We start from the raw sequence: 19,262 nt of genomic DNA on the forward strand, positions 1-19,262 counted from the left end.
CAATTTTATCTTAATAAAGCTGGGAATGGAGGAAGAAAAGACAAAGAAGTGACAAGATGGTTAGAGGGAAGAGTGCAATTTCTGTCTGTGTCTCTTTCTGGCAATAACATGATCATCAATACAGAAAATAAAAGAGGATCTACCAAAAAAAAAAAAAAGTATTAGGACAAATACTAGACCTTGGTAAGTTTTCTGGATACAAGATAAATATCTAACACTTTAATACTATTCTTATACATTAAAATATGTTTTTCATTAAAGATTTTAATTCTCCCAACTTAATTTAATAATTTAATATAATTCCAATCAAAACACTAGCAAGGCTTTCTTTTTGTCTTAAGAAAACCTGAAATTTATATGAAAGATCAGAGATGCAGTGAGGTCAAGTGGCTATGAATAGAGATCTTGCAGCCAAACTGATAGTTGCAAATCCCATTACTCCATGTATTAACTTTACTCCTGCCTCCATGGTGTACTAACTATAAGTAAGTTACTTGGCTGCTCTGTGCCTTGGTTTCCCCATTTGGAAAATAGGTATAATAGTAGTGTCTATTTCATTAATCCCATTGTCAAGATTGAAAGAGGGAGTAGATGACCAGTGAGTGCTTAGCAGAGTACCTCACACACATCTGGCATTCAATAATGCTTAGTTGTTATTAGTGCTTCTTTTTGTTTCCCTATAGATAGCAACACATTGTAATTCCTATTACTTTTTAGAGTATAGTTCATTCACATTTAACTTTGAAAATTTCTCTCCCTGTATAAATAGTACATAGGAATACACAGGTAGGCAGCATCACCCAGCTTTGCAGAAACAGAAACAGGCTCAAAGAAGTACGGCGACTTGGTTGAGGTTAAATAGGGAGTTAAGCAGAGCTTGGGACTTGAATCCAGAGTTACTTAGTGTTCTCCTGTTCAGGGCGTGAACATATCATCTCATGACAAAGTCACTGCCCCATACATTGGCTAATTTGACCTGTCCAGCAGACATTGTGAGTGGAAGTTACTGGCTAACTTGGTGACCAGCCAGGTTAATGGTTGCTGCTGCTGGCATGCTCAGGGAGCCCAGTGGCTGATGCGGCTCACCCCTTGGACTGGACTCTGGCAGACATCCTTCCCCAGGTGTGGGCTGAGCTGGTGGGACTCCTCAGGGAGCGGTCCAGGAGAGAGTCCCAGGCTTAGCTAGCATCGTGGCTCTGCTCTTAACTCTGGGTGTCGAACATTTCTCACCGGCCCCTTTCTTCCCATCTGTAAAGTGGTCACCGGAGCCTTATTTTCTGACCCAGAGGGTCTTTTTGAAGACCAACCTCCCCAACCTGCAACAGAGGTATCTACAAAAAACAAAACAAGGGGCTGGGGATGTGGCTCAAGCGGTAGCGCGCTCGCCTGGCATGCGTGCGGCCCGGGTTCGATCCTCAGCACCACATACAAACAAAGATGTTGTGTCCGCCGAAAACTAAAAAATAAATGAATAAATATTTAAAAAAACAAAAAAACAAAACAAAAGCCCCAAACAAAATGAAACAAAAACAAAAAAGCACTATGATTAATGATGAGAGATTATTCCTTCTGAGATCAGGTAAGAGACAAAGATGGCCCTTATTACTCTTTCCACATTACACTGTGATACTAGTCAGTGAAACAAGGCAAGAAAAAGAAGTGAAATGTATAAGGATGAAATGAGGTAGAAAATGGTATATATATATATGTATATATATATATATATATATATATATATATAGTCAGAAAATCTACAGATAAATTGTTAGAATTAATAAGTTTAGTGATATTGCTCGGTATAAGGGCATTCTGTAAAAATCCATTTCTACTAAATTCCAGATCTATATTGATGAGTAACTCCAAAAATTCGTGGCTTAAAATAACAGTAAGCACTTATTATCTCTCATGGTTTCTGCACATTTTGGATTGAAAAAGGGCTAAGTTGTACATTTCAGATTTTTTTCATGTGGTTGCAGCGAAGCAATGGCCAGAATTGGAACAGCAGGGGACAGCTAAGTCAGAGACCAACTAGGCAACTTCCCCTCTTCATTTAGTTTGAAGATCTCTGCTTACGGTTTGTCTATATGGGTTAATTTGGAATGCTTTAAAGCTTGGCAGCCTAAGACCTCCTATATAGTGGCCTAGATCTCTGAAGACAAAGATCACAGAGAGGGAGGTCAGCAGAGGCTATATCAGCTTCTACGCCTGGACTCTGAAGTCACACACCATCACTTCTTCTTCTTCTTTTTTTTTAAAGCATTTCTTTCTTTCTTTTTTTTTTTAGAACTTTAATATTTATTTATTTATTTATTTAGTTTTCTGCGGACACAACATCTTTGCATGTGGTGCTGAGGATCGAACCCGGGCCGCACGCACGTATGCCAGGTGAGCGCACTACCGCTTGAGCCACATCCCCAGCCCACACACCATCACTTCTGCCACACTTGGTAAAAACCATTTACTAAAACCAATACTTTTCAAGGGCAAGGTTAGATGCCACCCCTTGCGAGTGGTGTCAAGGATCCGTGGGCTTGTACAACCATTACATTGCACTGGCCACAAACAAAACATAAAATAAAGAAATTATTTATAATAGCACCCAAACCATAAAATATCTAGGTCTAAAACTAATAAAAGATGTGCAAGATCTCTACATACAAAACCCACAAAACATAGCTGAGAGAACTTTTTTAAGAAAAAAATCCTTAAATAAATGGTGCAACATACCATGTTCATGAATAAGAAACATTCATATCAAAAATGTCAGTTTTATCCAAATTGATTTCTAGATTCAATGTGATATCAATCAAAATCCTAGTAATATTGTGTGTGTGTAAAAAATAAGCTGGTTTTAACATTTCTATAAAGGTGCGAAGGTTAATAACCAACAGTCTGAAAGAACAAAGTGGGCGGACTTAATTCTGTGGGACATTAAGACATTACAAAGATGCAGTAATCTAGACAGTGTGATGTTTGCACAAAGAAAAAATAGGCTAATTGAACAAGATAGAGAGTTCTGGAGTAGTCTCATGCATATATGGACTATTTGATTTATGACAAAGCATTGCAGAGAAGAGAGAGTGTGTGGGTTCAACAAGTAGTGCTGGGTCAGTCTGGTAACCAGTTGCAATAAAAAGAGAGGGGCCAGTGGGAAATTCCTTTTGATAAGGTGTGGCACCTTATTTCTAGAAACAATGACTGCTGAAATTAATTTAGAAATTCTTTCCTTTCTGAGCTGTAATTTCCCTCTGTTGTTCCCAAACCTTTAGTGAAAAGCTGTTTCCCACACCTATCTTGTGTTCCTGGGTTTTGATGGTCACAAATAGTGAAGTCCAAGCAGCAGTTGGGAGATAGGTTTCAAGCTGGCTCTTGGGTGGTCAAGAGGCTCAAGCAGCATTCGTTCTACCACCACAGGAGAATCCACTTCTGCCTCCTGCTCCTCCTGGTCTTTCCCAGGCAGAGATCATGGGAGGGTAGGGATCATGGGAGGGCAGAGGTGGGAGATACTGAGAGGGCAGTGTGTGGAGTGGGAGGCGAGGGAGTAGACCCCAGGCGTAGACAATTCTCCAATGAAAAAGGGAGATGCAACAGTTTCGCAGATCTAAAGTGTTGTGAGAAATTATCACTTTTCTTTCTTTCTTTCTTTTTTTTTAGAGGGAGGGACCCGTTTCGCAGTCACCTCTGATGCATTTCCTTCCCTTTCTCACCCCAGGAGAACGTGAGTGGGGTAGACTCCAGACCCTGACTCAGAGCTTGGAACTCTAGGCCATTCCTCTAGCCCTTCTCCTCCCTATTATCAAAGGGCGCAGAGTTCCTGCGCTTTCTCCAAGTGTTTTCAGTTCTGGATCCTTTGGGGTCAGTGAAGCCCACCGGGCCGGTGCTCCGTTACTGAAGCCGAAAGTCCGTGCCTCAGTCTCCCCACACGTAAAATTAAAGTTTAAGGCCACTGATTTCCCTCGGGGGGGGGGGGCTCGCGGTAACTCAGGTCAGCGGGACCAGGAGGGAGGACTTCCTAAGATCAGCCTCCCGCGCTGGGCCGCGTCCCCAGATAGAGCAGCCCTCATCCTCTGAGTTCCCGTCACTGCCTTCCTCCCCTGTCCCCTACGCCGCCTCGGGGTTGGCGCCGCTCCAGATATTTAGGGCGGAGATCGTCCCGCTTCTGGAGAGGGGTGTCTGCGGGCTTCTCCTTCCCTACACCCTTGGTGGCAAAAGGCGGGACGGGAAAGGGCCGTTTGGACAGGCGCACAACCCTACAGACCCTCAGGGGCCGAGGGCCGGGCCGGGAACCAGCGGAACCCCATCCCGGAGGAGGGACCTCGCGGCCTCGGCCCGGGCCCCCTGCCCCCGGCGGCGCCCGAGGCCGGAACAATAGCGCGTGCGGGCGGGGCGGGGCGGGGGCGGGGCGCTCCGCCGGGCGCCGCCCCCGGCCCGCCCCCGCGCTCGCACACCCGCTCGCACCCGTCTCCCACCGCCGCCCGCCCAGGCACTGCCCGCGGGAGCCGCCGCCGCCGCCGCGCCCGCCATGGACGTCCGCCTGTACCCCTCCGCGCCCGCGGTGGGCGCGCGGCCCGGGGCCGAGCCGGCCGGCCTGGCGCACCTGGACTACTACCACTGCGGCAAGGTAGGCGGGGGTGGGGTGCGCGGCCAGGCGGGCGCGGCCTGCCCGCGCCTTCGGACCTGGCCCGGGCCCGAGCGCCCCGGGCCCGAGCGGTGGCGGGAGTCACCTGGTGATTCGCGACGTGGGCACTTTGGGGTGCACACGGGGGGACACATACACTTGGACCCCGCTGAGGGGCACGTGCCGCTCACATCGATACCCTCGCGGTCACACACACGCCCTGAGTTTTGCGGATCACCGCCGAAGTCACCCCGACAGCCATCCGCACGACGACACAGGGTCTCTCACTCATCACCCGACAGCAGGACATTCATTCACAAGCAGACACACAGTGACCCACTGTCACAGACAGCCATGAACGGCTCGCATTGGCGTACCGTCCCGCACAAGTCACCCTGACAAGTCATTTATACACAACAACACTCAGTCACTCGCCCACGTACATTGTCATGCCGCCACATAAGGTCACCCATCCACGCACACTACATGCCACACACACCCCGTTACATGCCCCCATCCGCTGTCACACCCAGTCACAACTAGGGACAGCCACACAAAGAAGTCGCTTCGACAGTCACAAGCTCATACTAAGACTCACACAAGCGCACACTTGTCACACACAGCCACCCCCGGACGGTGAACCTCAGACACAGATCACACTGACGTCCACACAGTCACACGCGGTCACACCTAGGAACAGCCACAGGCTCCGCACTGCCCTTAACTCCCACCCCCACACCTTGGCCATCTACACTCTCACGCGGGGGTTTAACTTCACCGCGCCACCGCGCGTTAATTGGGCCATTTACTAATTGGCCATCGCTGCCTGGCGGGGCCTCAGATTCCGAGTTGCAGTGGCCAATCAAGGCCTATACCCTCTCGGGGACCTAGAACGGGGTCCCTGCAGGCGGGCGCTGCAGTAGGGGACAACCCTCTCCCAGTTTTGCAAAATCGCCGCCCCCACCCCCAGCCAGATATTTTCTGCGCGGCGCCAGAGCGCGTCCCTGCGCTAAGGAAGCTCGCTTGTCCCGAACCCCCAGCCCCAGAAGCTTCGGATCCCCGCTTCCCCTCTGAGCTCAGCCGGGATGGTTAGGGGCAGCTGCGCGGTCCACGTCCTCCTCCCTTGCGGTGGAGGGAACTTTCAAACTTAGTTGGGAAGCCAGACCATCGTGCGTCCGCGGGTCGGTGCGTTGGTCCAGGGCCGGCTGGAGCCGAGCGAGGCTTTTCGTCATTCGGAGCCCGGATTGAAGAGCGCGCGTGGGTTCTCCCGCTGCCCCGGCGCAGACGCGCGGGCTCGGCGGCTCTGCCTGGTGAGTGCGCGTGGGGTGGCTGGATCCGCCGCTTGGGATCTCTCCCCTTCCCCACAGGCTTTTCGCCCAGCCCCTGGCCATGGGGATGTTGTGGGTAGAGGGTGTCCAGCGTGGATCGCTGGGCCTCCTGGGCTGGGCCTTTCCAAGTGCGTCCTCAGGCCCTAGGGGAACCGCTTCTGGCACAGCCCTCAGGATTCGTCCCGGGCGGCGGGCTGGGGCCTGGCTGGGAAGGATCTGGGACTGCACTGGGACCTGGGACGTCATGGTGGGCGGCAAGCGAGTTCTTGGGAAGGGTAGGGGTGATTATCTTTTGTCCAGTGACCCGGGAAGTTAGCAAGCGGAGAGGGGGATGGTGTCCTGAAGATAAGGCAGGTTCACGAGCTGCTTTCAGTCTGATGGAGGGAAAACATTAGAAGTAGCAAGTGGAGTTTTCTGGGAGAGGAAGATTGGATGTGGGGGCAGCTGGTCTGTCTTCTGCCCTTGGCTTTGTTATTTTAAAACATAAAGTGGGCAAGGTAGATTCCTTCTTTGCTTTGGGGGGATGAGTGGAGATTAGGGATTTGTAGGCTAAAGTCTGGGTGAGTCGGTGGGTGGGGTCTTAGACCAGCGCTCTGCCTTGGGGGTGGTGTTTTCTGTAAGCCCTGCCAGACTGGGGTGGCCCCGATTCTGGGCCTTTGGGAGGCGGGACTCTGCCGAGGCCCCTGATTTATCCGGAGGCTCTCTAAACCTCTGACTCAGCACCAGGACCCATGTGAAACTGGCATGGAGGGTCGGGGGTGGGGGTGGAGGTGGAGGTGGGGGTGAGTGGTGACAAGTGGGTGATTCTATCTGGAATCTAGGGCCCCTGGCCCACAGCTAAGGATGTGTCCAGAGTGGAGGGTCCAGCTGGGCCACTCAGGATGTGTGAAAGGAAGGTCTGTGCTTGTGCTTGGATGTGAGATGTGCTGCTCAGTTCTCCGGACTAAGGCTGGGGATGGCACTTGGCTCAGCAGGGTCTCAGCATTGGTAGCAGATCCCTACTGGGCTGTGGCCTTAAGTGTGGTGGTTGGGAGGATGGGGTACCACTGTGGCCAGAAGCTCTCCTTTTTTGGCACTGGAAGCTGAGAGTGAAGGATCGGGGAGAGAAATGCCCAGGCTCCACTCTTATGACTGGTCACTATCAGAGCTGGAGGGGAAACTGAGGCCTGAGGTGCAGCAGTAATGGCACTTTGTGCCTACAGGCTGTGCTGCAGAGCCAGGACACAGCCCACACTGTGGCTTGTTCCTCAGGGGACCCAGGCCTTAGGAACACAAGGACAGGCATTTGCCCAAGTGATGCCAGACAATCATGGGGCAGATGACCTGGAAGGGCCCTTGGCGACCGTCCCCTTGGAGACCATCCCCTTGGTGACTGTCCCCTTAGCAATCCTCTACACAGAGATTCCCAGCCTCTTTAAACCAAAGTCATTTAGCAGTGGTTGTTCTTTTGGTGTCTTTTGTTTGAGAAACTGCACAATGACAAAAAGCAGCTGTGGTTTCATTTTTGCGTTGGAATAGACGTGTGTTTATTAATCATGATATTAGCATGCGTTAGAAAAATAGCCTACCGGCTCCAAGGCCGGCACATGACGTTTTTAGTGTCACAGTGCGTGGTGACCATAGGGGCTTGTGGCCTGGTGGCCTCTGGGCAACCACTGATCCCTCCTTCTTTGCTTCCCAGAGGGGTAACTGAGTCACGGAGTGGCTCACAGGTACCTGGGCACGTGGAGAGCACAGCTGAGGCCTGAACGCAGGTTTCTTGACTCCCCGCCAGATGCTCTTCTGGCCTCCTCTGGAGCCTCCCTGTCAGGATTTGGGGGTTGGGAGCCTGTGGCTTCCTTCCTAGAGGAACTGTGAATTCCTTTCATTCAGGGTTTTGGCAAGGGCTTTACCAGGCTGGGGGGGGGGGGTCGCTGGGAACTCCTCACTCAACTCTGTCCACTGGTCACTGGCATTGGGGGAACCTGGGTTCACATCTCCATTTGTGACTTTGTGACTTAGGGCCAATGATTTTTAGCTTTTTTTTTTAAACTGAATGTGATTTAGTACCATCAAATGCAGATTTCAAGTGCTTGGTTCTGAGTTTAGGTGAATGTAAACACCCACACTCTCACCACTCCAATCTAGAGGTAGAACATGGTCCACCAGCCCAGAAAGCCCCCTCATGACTCTTCTGAATCAGCACTCTCCCCGTCCCTTCCTTCAGCAGTGGCTTCTTATCTGATTTCTATTACAATGCTTTATTTAAATGCAGTTTAGGTATGTAACTATATTTAAGTTCTAGAACTTCAAATGCAGCCAAATGCATCTTTGCATCTGCCTTATTTTTCCTTATAATGTCTGAGAATTCATCTGTTGTATCTATAGTTTATTCCATTTTATTGCTAAGTACTATTATATTGTATGAATATCTCACAGTGGATGATGGATATTTGGATTTATTTTTTGGTTGATGCTACTATAAATAAAGCTGGCTGGGCATTGTGGTGCATGTCTGTAATCCCAGTGGCTTGGGAAGCTGAGGCAGGAGGATCACGAGTTCAAAGCCAGCCTCAGCAACTTGGCAAGGTCTTAAACAACTTCGTGAGACCCTGTCTCTAAATAAAATACAAAAAAAAAAAAGGGCTGCGGATATGGCTCCATGGTTAACTGCCCCTGAGTTCAATCACAGGTACCAAATAAATAAATAAACAAAATAAAGCTGCTATGAACATTCTTATACAAGTCTTCTTTGTGGTTGGGGCAAGTTATTTAATGTCACTGAACCTACCACTGAGGTTCATGCAGCAGGTGATACAGGCTAGGACAGTTCTTGGCACATACAAACTACTAATTAGACAAGAGTGGTGTCAACCATCTGAGATCTATTCTGGCAAGAGGCTTAGCATCTGTGTTCTCAGCATCCTTCATTCCTGGTCTAAACCTCCTTCCAGGCCAACCTGGGTACCTCTGTCCCTATGCCATGCTCCATGGCCATTAACCTTGTCTTTCTCTAGGCACCCCCAAGAACTGGTTCTATGTGGGTTGTGGCATGTTCTGTCATCCATCATTCAACTGACAAATATTTATTGATCACTTCTTTGTGATTAGTTCTGGGCAACTAATGGTACAACAGAGACCAAAAGTGACTCAAATTGCTGCCTTCAGAAGCTTAATGTCAGTATGGGAAGTTGTCAGTGTATGGATGGAGTATACGGTATTATAGGTGACGGTGATGCAACTTTGGAGAACTATGAAGCAGGGAAGAAGGTTGGGGAGTCACGTCCTGGGGCTGGTTTGCAGTTTCAAATAGGAAGATTGGGGAAGGCCTTCTGATCTAGACTGGTGTCCCCAGATGAACGAACACATTAAGAATCATCCAGCAAGCTTTTAAAAACAGATTCCTGGGCTCCACCCCTAGAGATTCTGGATCATTTGGCCTGAGGTAGGACCCTGAGGATTTGCATGTCTGGTGAGCCGAGGTGCTGCTTCTGCTGGTCCAAGGGCCACACTTGGTGTGTCCGTGGCTTGGTGGGCTGCGTCTGGTTTTCTGTGGGCTCCTGGCAGGCAGAGATTATGCCCAGCATCTGGCATGATGCCTGCCCACGGCTGCCCACGAGGGTGCATGGTCCCACTCTCTTCCCACACCACGCTGGGTACAGCACTGTCAGGATGGGGATCTGGACAAACCTGCTGGTGAATGATTGGAGTCATGTTTTGACAAAAACCCATGAAGCAGGGGTTGCTGTTTCTGCCTCACCTGAACCAGAAATCTGTGAGGCCTGCTCGGCAGCCTGGGGGAGGTCCTGAGCTTTCTTGTGCAGGGGGCAGGTGCTGCAGGGGGCTGGGTCCTGTGGAAGGAGCCCTGACCTGGGTGGGCTGTGAGCTGAGCTGGCTAGAACCAGGGGGCTCTGGAAGGTGCATGCACCTCTGTTGGGAAGCTCTTCTTTAGCTTCCATCTGAACACCTACCCAGGAGGGGCCTGTAGGGGCATGCCTTGTTACATCAGCGCCAGCAGCCCAGGCCAGACACTGCTTAGCCCTGCCGGCTGGGTGACCTTGAGCACTTCGGGGCTCTTCTCTGGATCTCTGTTCCACTCTGTGTAAAGGGGAAGCAGATCAGCGACTGTCAACCTCGAACCACAGGGTGGTGTGACGTAGTGACCGAAAGACTGGGATGTCCTTCGTAACTGGCATCAGGAGGATGAGGAGGATACTTTCTGGGGAGTGCATGGGTCAGCTCCTCAGTACCAGAATGAGCTGCCTGAGACAGACTCACTCTGCCAAAGAGCTCAGAGTGGAGGCTGAAAATCACAAGGAGACAGTGCAGGCTGAGGCCTGCCCCTGAGGCTGCATCACCGCAGGCCACTGACAACGGTGGCAGGCACAGGAGCAGAGGTCACATCTCAAACCAGGAGCAGAGGCTGGGGGGCAGGGAGGGGGCAGGCTTGCTGTCTGATGGTGACCTCTCATGGAAACTCCCAGGGGTCCCAGAGAACTACTCATGCCAGCAGTGACCTGAGGACCTCCCACTGGGCCCTGCCTCTTGAAGGTCCCACCACCTCCCCATACTGCTGCCCTGGGGACCAAGCCTCCAATCACATCCCTGGGGTGGGGTAAGGGGGCCCAATGAAGCCATTTCCCAGCCATAGCCAGGAGATGGCCAGCGCACACAGGAGACGCAGGAACCCCTGTCTGTGCCTTTACTTTTGAACAGGCAAAACCCTTATCTGAGGTTTTATTGCCTCTGGTTTCAGTTACAGTCAACCCTGGTCTGGAAGAATTCAGTAGGAAATTCCAGAAATAAACTATTAGTTAAAAATAACTTTGATCACAGTGTATTTTTATAGTTATTCTATCTTCTTATTAGCTATTAGGATCAGTGTTCTTAGTGTGCCAAGTTTATAGACTAAACTTTAACATAGGTCTGTTTAGGGAAAAACACAGTATATAGAGTGTTTGGTACAGTCACGGGGGTCTTGGCATGGATCCCCCTCAGATAAGGGGGGACTTGGATTCCCAGAGCTGGCAGGTGCTCAATGGGTATTTGGTGAACAAATGAACAAATGAATGAGTGACTTTGGGGCTGGCCCGTTGTCCCCTGGGCTTGAGGAACTTAGCTTCTGTGGCTCCTGTAATCTGAAGACCTTGTGGTGAGTGCACAAGTCCAGGCAGGACTCTGGGTAATTGGCTGTCCCTAGAGGGACTCCCCTAGTAGGCCCCACAGGGGGAGCAGCCCGCAGGGTGTAAGAGCTGCAGGGTCTGCCCCCGGGAGGGCTCTCCCCCTGCCCTGGTGTTCCCTGGATCCCAGGCTGTGTGCCCGGTGTTCCCATGGCGCAGCCTGTTGGACTGCAGCGGGTCTCTGGATCCCAGGGCAGGTGGCTCTGGAACCGGCAGTCCTGGGCTTGAGCGCTGCTGTCACCATCATCAGCACAGGCAAAGTTTTCAAGTGCTTCAGTGTCCCCACCTGCAGGATGGCACATGCACACCTGCCCCTGGAGTGGTCCCGAGGGCTGGATGTCACACTCCACAGCCTGGGCCTCTGTAGGAAGCCAGCAGCACAAGTTGGAATGTGAGAGGAGCCTGAGGGGCTGCTGGAGGCCTGGCCGTCCCCTCCTGCTGCAGCACCGCCCTGCCCTGTGATGGACAGACCTAGCTTTCCTGACCCTGAGCCCTTCCCTCTACAGAGAGGAGAGAAAGTGGGTTTCACTCGCAAAGAGACTCGGTTCCCATCACAGCTGCGCTTTTCTTTGGCTTGGGCAGGTGACTGTGCATATCGCTGAGCCACGGCGGGTCTCAGTTTTCTTGTGTGTACCAGGGTGAATCCCCTCAGGGACCGCAGGGGCTGGCTCACGGGCTGCTGCGCTGGGAACTGCTCTGTAGCAAAGACTGTGGACCCAGGCGCCTGCCTACAGTCAGTGACAGGAGGGTGCCGGAGGCAGAGGCCAGGCAGCCTCCTTGCCTCCTTGGGTCAACTTGAAGAGCTGTCACGTGCCAGGGCCAGCCCCTCTCTCTGCCCAGGTGTGCTCCCCTCACTCTCTTCCGTGTGACCCGACCCTGGCCTTCTCCCTTCGAGAGCAGCGCTCCATCTCAGAGTGCTGTCGAAGGGAATGCCATGCCACACTGTCCCCAAGGCAAGGGAAACCCCCAGATCTCCCAGAGGCTGGAGAAGGCCACCGGACTGAGCGCCAGCTGCGTGTCCAGGCCAAGGCGGGCACGCCTCTTTATATTCTCCTCTGAAACCATGGGGTCCCCTCAGCGCCACCCCACCTGTTAGCTTGTTAGCCAGGTCGGCTCCCAGCTCTTTCCCTGGCCTCCAGGAGCTGATCTCTGGCGGCGATGGCCAGCCATCTCTGTTTAGCGGTTTGTCTGTCCGACGAGTGTTTGAAAGCAGAGTGTTCCTGGTGCCTGGGATCAAACCCCCCACACCATCCAACTTTCCACTCGGCGGCCGACCAAGACAGTCTCGGAGAGCAGTGTCCATCAGCCAGGGAAACCTGTGCTGTGCGCTGCACCTGCGGCTCCCAGGCGCTTCCCGGGGAGGCCCCGCAGGCTGGGCAGGCTGGGCAGGTGGGGGCAGTGTGCCGTGTGACCTCTGCTCCCACAGCCAGGCCTCCCTCCTGGGAGGGGCTGTGTCCTCTGCATGGGACACCTGCCACCACTGTGTACGCCCCCCTGACGTTTCCCGTAGGGCTCTGACTTGGACATCTTCCCACACGCGGGGCACCGTCACTGTTCCCAACATTTTCAGGTTTAATTATTCCTCTGCCTTTTGAGCCACAGGCCACAGTTCCCCGTAGGCTTTCAACTGGTGAATGAAACTCTCTCTTCTGAGACGCTGAGCTTTCAAGTCAGAGCTCAGTTCCCTGCGCCTTGCACACAGTGGGCACTCAACAACAACCTGTTGAACATCGGCGGTCCCCAGGTCTTTAACCAGGCCACTCATCCACACTCGGCTTGCTCTTTCTAGCAGGCACCAGAAATCCCAGTGGTACAGTAGCCAGTTCTAAGCATCAGGGTAATGGATCAAAATTTATTATCCTGCGTTACACAACGTCTTGACGCCAAGATATAAAATCACAATTTACCATGACTCATTGAGTTAATAATTACCTACCATATGTTTTTGCTGCGGCTCCCCAGCCATGCTGAAAAATCTCCCTGTAGGTTTGGGTCCATGTAAATAAGATGACTGTCAACCATGTGGACACAATGACAGGGAGCCTCGGGACTGAGAAGCTGGACAGAAAGTGCAGCCCCAAAGCTCGGCCACTCCTTCCCCCACCGTCTTCTGCTTTGCCTGCACCACAGTTTCATTGGTTTTCCTCCAGGGCAAAGCCTGGGGCATGTTGGCTGTCCCTCTATTACCCTACCTGCCCCTGGCGTTGACTGCTGATGCACTCTTCTCTTCTGGGACCTGGGGTTCCCTGCTGGGCCTCCTTGCCTGGGTTTTCAACTTCAGACACCATTTGCCATTAAGATGCCTTCACATTACAGCTAATTTAAACGTGCTTATCTCGAAGTTGGGCCTGATTTGTAGGAATGATTTAGAAACTTGTTAGAAATGAATCCGACTTGGCAGTATAACCCAGGGTCAATCTCATGCATAAATTTTATTGTTCCATGTGCTGTGTTTTGACTTGAACTGAACTTTGCAATGTCTTAGGTGGATCTTCAGCCTGGTGTTGCTCGACTATTCTGCAGATATTTTTCGGAGTGCCTGTTGGATGTTAACTTGTATTATTTCAGGAGCACACCCCCCCCCCGCCTTATTTTCTCATTCTCTCATCCACTTGAGATGAAAGTTAATTTTTACACAAAGCCAGAGAGTGAATTTGCATATGACTTGAGTTTGATTAAAGTGCCTGGGATCGTATCCTGGCACTTATAAGCTGTGTAACTTTGGGCCTCTTGCTTAGCCTCTCTGAGCCCCACTTTCTCCACATAGCCACACTTGAACCTCAGGTTGTTGGTGAGCATCCAGGAGATCCAGTCCGTCATCCCTTTCTTCATTCCTCCTGCTGAGTGCCCTTCACGTCCTCAGGTTCCTCCAAAAAACAGTGAACGCAGGTTCCACCCTGGGATTTTATGTTTGTTTTCATTACAGAATCTCGGGGGCTTAAAAGGGTTGAGGCTTCTTTGGGCAGGGAGAGTGGCTGCTCCCTTCTTCCTCACTGCAGGAGCCTTTAAGGATCAAGTACACATTGAGACTCACGGGGCTGGCACAGGTGACCCTTGGCACCGTCTCTGGGAGCATTTGGAGAGGAGCCACGGCCCCCCAGCGGGGCCCAGAAACCGCCCCTCTCTGCAGTGTCCGTGGCGTGGCCAGGACCAGGGGCTCTTCTCCATGCTGCCCCTTTGGGCTTTGGTTCAGGTGCAGAGGACGAGCCCCCAGAGGGTGGTCCCCGTCCTCCCTGGCTGGGAAGCCCACCCCCCACAGCACAGCTCTCCCTCCAGTCCCTGGGCTTCGCTCCAAGGGCCCACGGGGACACGGCAGTTGCCAGTGTGCTGCACCCAGGACTCTGAGTGTGGCTTCCTTATCCGATGTTTGTAATTCATGTGCAGCTCCTCCCCATCCACGTGCCTCCTGCTGCCTGGTCGTTTCTGGAGTTGTCTGGTCAGGTACTGAGCGGCCTCCTGTCCCCAGGTTTCCTGTGGAGTCGGGCCGGGCGGTCAACAAGGGAGGGACTGTCTTCCGTGGAGGAGCCAGGGGTGGCTGACCCTTCACACGGGCGTCAGCCCGTATCCCCAGGGAGTGGCACTCTGGTGTCTCTTTTGGAAGATGGAGGAGTGTTTTGGGATATTCCACGCACACTGTGCCCAGATTCTGGTTGATCTAAATGTCCTCCCTTCCTCCCTCTCTCTCCCTCTCTGTTCCTCCCTCTCTCTCTCTCTGTTCCTCTCTCTCTCTCTCTCTCTCTCTCTCTCTCTCTCTCTCTCTCTCTCTCTCCCCTGCTCCCTCTCCCTCTGGCCAGGAGATGGGCCTCATCACACAGGCCTGGAATCGAGTCCTGGCTTTGCCTCTGAAGAGTTCATTTACTCACTTGTTCATTCGCCGCCCACAGAGCGTCCGCTGCCTACTGTGCCCGGTGGTAGGTGCCAGGCGTGGGTCAGGGAGTCGGTCCTGGTCCTGGCCCTGAGGAGCCACGGTCTTTCTAGAGAGCTGGGCAAGTTTTCCAGCTGCTAGCAGCCAGCTTCTGTCTGATGCTCTGTGCCCACATCTGGTTGCTGTTTTGTCTTGCTTTTCTGAAAGGTGGCTGCCTCCTGCAGACCAGCCTGGGACCGTAACTTTCAGTGGAGTTGAGACATTTACTTTCCAGGGACCAAAAGGCATGGGCCAGGATGGGACACGGAGACCTTTCTGAGGCTGGAGTGGACCCCACCTCTTCTCTGTGCAAATTGCCTCAGTTTAGAACCTTCCAGCACCTTCCCCGGACTTGCAGATAACATCAGACTCCCCTCTTGGCCTGTAAGTCCCTGTGGGGTCTGACACCCCCAAGCTTCCCCAGCCGTCACTCCCAGGGCTCTGTACCAGGTACCAGGCTTCACACAGGCTGTCTCCCCTCATGGCTTGCATCCCGGGTCCCCGGCCGTCTGCCTGGGACAGGGGCCTTGCCATGCTGCCTCCTGCCTGGAGCATCTTGCCTTCATTCTTCACATGACTGGCTCCTGCTCATCCTCTGGTCTCAGCTTTATCCCCACTTTCTCAGACTTTGACCTCTTGATGCCATTACCTTCCCTGCTCTTGATCCTGGGTCTAGTGTATTTTTTCCCCCATGGTACAGCATATCTGTGAAATGATTTTAAAAACCGCCGGGCTGGTGTTCGTTTTGTTCTTCCTGGGGTAGGCCCAGGTCTGCTGAGGGTCTGCTGTGGAGCGGTGCTCAATAGATCCTTGTTGAAAGAATGAATGAATGTGGCAGATCCTGTTCTCCAGAGAAAATCACCATAACATATCCCAGGCTGTGTTTCCAAGAAAAACCCACTTGCCCTCTCTGGGCCCCACATACCTTGTTTGGACCTTGTTTCCAGGAGGATGGAACACATCCAGGTGAGGGGCACAGTGTTTGGGTCTGGCGAGTTGAACGTTGAGTCTTGTAGCGTCACGTCAGGCTCATCTCCAGCGGCGGCGCCCCGGAGGGAAAGCTGGAATCAAGAGCTGGGATGTTGGAGATCCTGGTCCTTGTGATCTTGACTCTGGGGCAGAGGTGGCAGCCCCTGTTTTGAACACTCCCATCTCTGTGCCGGGTGACCTTGCCTTCAGGAGGGAGGCTTCCCTCCCGTCGCTTGGGCTGGGGCATCGGGCGCACAGGCCTGGCCTTGAGAGATAGCACCGTCTCTCTCCAGCCCACGGGAGTGCTTCTGGTGACCAAGCAGGACTTTGGGGTGGCCTCTCTCCTGAGTGACTACCCCTTTTTATTAAGCTGTAGATTCTAAATACCGCATTACCTGCCCCACTGTGTAGGAAATAGGGAGAAGTCACCTGCCCTGTGGCGGGCGGCTGTGCAGATTGGAGCCCCCCCTGAATGGGTCACCTCCCGGGGCCCACCTGGTCTTTTTCTTTCCCCTTGCAATGGTGTGTTCTTTACCTGTTTATTCTGTTGTCGGGTCACTACCCTCCCTCCTCCCCTCCCCACCCCCCCCAGGACTTGGGCTTCAGGAGGGGGCTCTGTTGTGTGCCCTGTCCCAGCGCCCCGTGGCCCTGCCTCCCTGTTGCCATTCCTGACCACGGCCATCTCCTGGGGACACCTCTCAGGTTCTGCTCCAGTGCCACCCCTCCAGGAGGCCTCTGCTGCTGTCCTTGCCCCATGCAGCCTTCCTGAAGCCGTGAGCTCCCCGGAGCTGGGCAGCACGATGTCCCCAAGTCTGGGAACTTGGATTTCACTCGAGGGCAGTGGGGGCTGTGGACAGGTGTGGCATCTTAGAAGAATCTTTGCTGCTGTTTTGTGGGGGGAACTGGACAAAGGGTAAAAGCCGACGACCCAGGAGAGCAGATGGGGGTGACTTCTGTGGCCCAGGAGAGCATCAGTGTTGGCTTGTGGCCGTGCTGTCCGACATGGTAGCGGCTAGCCACAGGTGACTGTTAATATTTAAAATAAAGTAAGTTTTCCTTCTCTGGCCACACGAGCCTCATTTCAAGTGCTCTGTGGCCACATAGGGGTAGCTGGCCTGGGGCAGGGCTGATACGGAAAATCTCCATCACGCAGACCGTTCTGTGGCTCTACTCTGGTGGGAGGGAAAGGGGAGGAGCAGGGGAGAGAGGAGGAGGCAGAAGGTGGGGACTTGTGGGTAGGTGGGATGAGGGGTGACGGAGTGGATGGCTGACAAAGACAAGACCAGGTTGTTGGCTGTGGCCAACACAGAATTCGTGAGTCAGAAGGAGTGGGCATTTTTGTGGCTCCTGACTGATGCCAGCAAGTCATTTTCTAAGAGAGTCAACCGCATTCTCCAGGAGCCTGAGCTGAGGTGCCCCTTTCCGGGTGCCTTCTCGGTGGACCTCATAGTGTTTTGAAAAATCTTGGTTGGGTTTCTGGCTCTGCCACCTCTGCCTTCATTTAGGGTCTCGCACGCATGTGGACCGTGAGGTCTTTGTGATCAGGGAATTATATATATATTAATGCAGATTCAGTGGACAGAGTTATGTTTGCCATTGGGCCGGGATCTGATGCTTCTTAAATGCCTTTGATATTAATATCTCCAATCGGACGGCAAATAGAAAACAGGAAAGTTAGTAATAAAAAATGAATTAGGGCGATTAGCAAAAGGTGAGCCGTTTCCCTCCTGCGGCGACAGGCAGCGTTGACTTTGAGCTTTGCAGGGTGCCTCCTGTCCAAACACAAGTCTGGATTATTGCCGCCTCCGGGGCTGGCCCTGGGGTCCGCTCAGCACAGAGGACTGGGTTATTGCATTCAGTTTCGCAAAGGTCACGGGCATCCCCTCGGATGGGGGGTTCACACCCTGGGGGTCTCTGAAGAGGGGTTGCTGCCCTCCCCCACCCCCACCTTGACTGGGGAAGGCCGGGGCTTCTTCCTCTAGCGGAGACATCTCTGGGCCTGACTCCCCTCCTCTGCTGCAGGGCCCTGGGGAATGCATTTGCCGTATTTCTAGCATCTGCCCTCAGGGTGCTTTTGGGAACCCCTTCCTGGCTGTCTGGTGGGGCCCTGAGTTCCCTTCAAGAAGGAAGAAGGGGCAAAGGCTTTAATTGACAAGTGCAAATGCTGGGACTAGTTTCTCTGTCACCAAAAAGAAACAGAATTCTGGTGGCCAAGTAAAGCATACGGGGTTAGAGCTCAAGCCATCTGCAGCTTTGGGATTCGCCCTGGCCCAGGGCAGAGAGTGGCCCCCCGCTGGTGGTCACCCACTGGCTCAGCTCTGCAGCTGCTGACTGGAGTTGGATGATGTCTTACTCCCTTCAGGCTGATAACAAAACCCCAGAGATCAGGTGGCTTATAACAACAGAAAGGTATAGAGTTCTGGAGGCTGGGAAGTCAAGATCAAGGGCCAGCAGACTAGGTGCTGTTGAGGGCCTGCATTGCTGAAGACAGCTGTCTTCTCACTCTGGCTCCCTGGGGCTGTACGAGGGCACTGATCCCAGTCACCGTGTTCTGTCCCCATGACTTACTCTGGTAGGAACTCACCGAAGAACACAGGAATCTGGGAGACACAAACATTCAGACCACAGCAGATGACAGCCGCGATCGTTAAATGACTCCCATGACCGATGGAAGGTTCGGGTGGTACTTAGTTCACCAGTTAATCGCGGCAGGCTGGTAACCAGGACCTCTCCAGCGCCCAGGTGCATGGGAATCCTGGGGCGTCTTGTCCAGTGCAGATTCTGATGCGTAGGTCAGGCCTGGACAGAGATGCTGCATTTTTAAAAAGGACTAGGTGATGCTGGGCAGAGGTCCTGACTGAGCATCAGTGCACGCACGTGTGTGTGTGTGTGTGTGTGTGTGTGTGTGTGTGTGTGTGTGGAGAGAGAGAGAGAGAGAGAGAGAGAGGGGGGCCTGGGTGCAGAGCCCAGCCCAGGATTCCTATGGGAGACTCAGTGGGGTGTGCTCTCAGGACAGGGGCTGGGAGCCAGGTCAGACTGGAGGGAGTGAGCAGGATGTGGCCTCCCTGGGACCCTGTGTCAGCCTGATCCCATGGGAGCCCCAGAGCAGGAAAGATACCCCAGCGTGGGTCCCATCTTGAGGCCAGGGCGGGGGCCTTCCTGTCCCCCCTGCCTGTCAGTCATCGGCTGTGGGCTGCTGGAGAAGGGTAGGAAGGTGTGATGTCCCCTGTGCTTGGTCCCATAAGCCAAGGGCAGTTCCCCAGAGGACAGGCACCTGGAAACAT

General features: G+C 53.0%; 1 protein-coding gene across 4 annotated transcripts in view; it reads left to right on the plus strand.

Moving 5' to 3' along the window:
* Positions 1 to 4,522: 4,522 nt before the first annotated feature.
* Positions 4,523 to 19,262, plus strand: part of Tox2 (TOX high mobility group box family member 2) — a 124,747-nt gene continuing 110,007 nt past the window's right edge. For 2 of the 4 annotated variants that reach the window (XM_077800044.1, XM_077800045.1), the window contains exon 1: positions 4,523 to 4,636. In XM_077800044.1, coding sequence (XP_077656170.1) covers positions 4,523 to 4,636 — 114 coding nt within the window. The remainder of the gene's footprint in view (positions 4,637 to 19,262) is intronic. The other 2 variants (XM_026383272.2, XM_026383273.2) reach the window with 1 other exon arrangement.

Source organism: Urocitellus parryii, chromosome 6 (genome assembly GCF_045843805.1).
Source record: "Urocitellus parryii isolate mUroPar1 chromosome 6, mUroPar1.hap1, whole genome shotgun sequence".
Classification (NCBI taxonomy): Eukaryota; Metazoa; Chordata; class Mammalia; order Rodentia; family Sciuridae; genus Urocitellus; species Urocitellus parryii.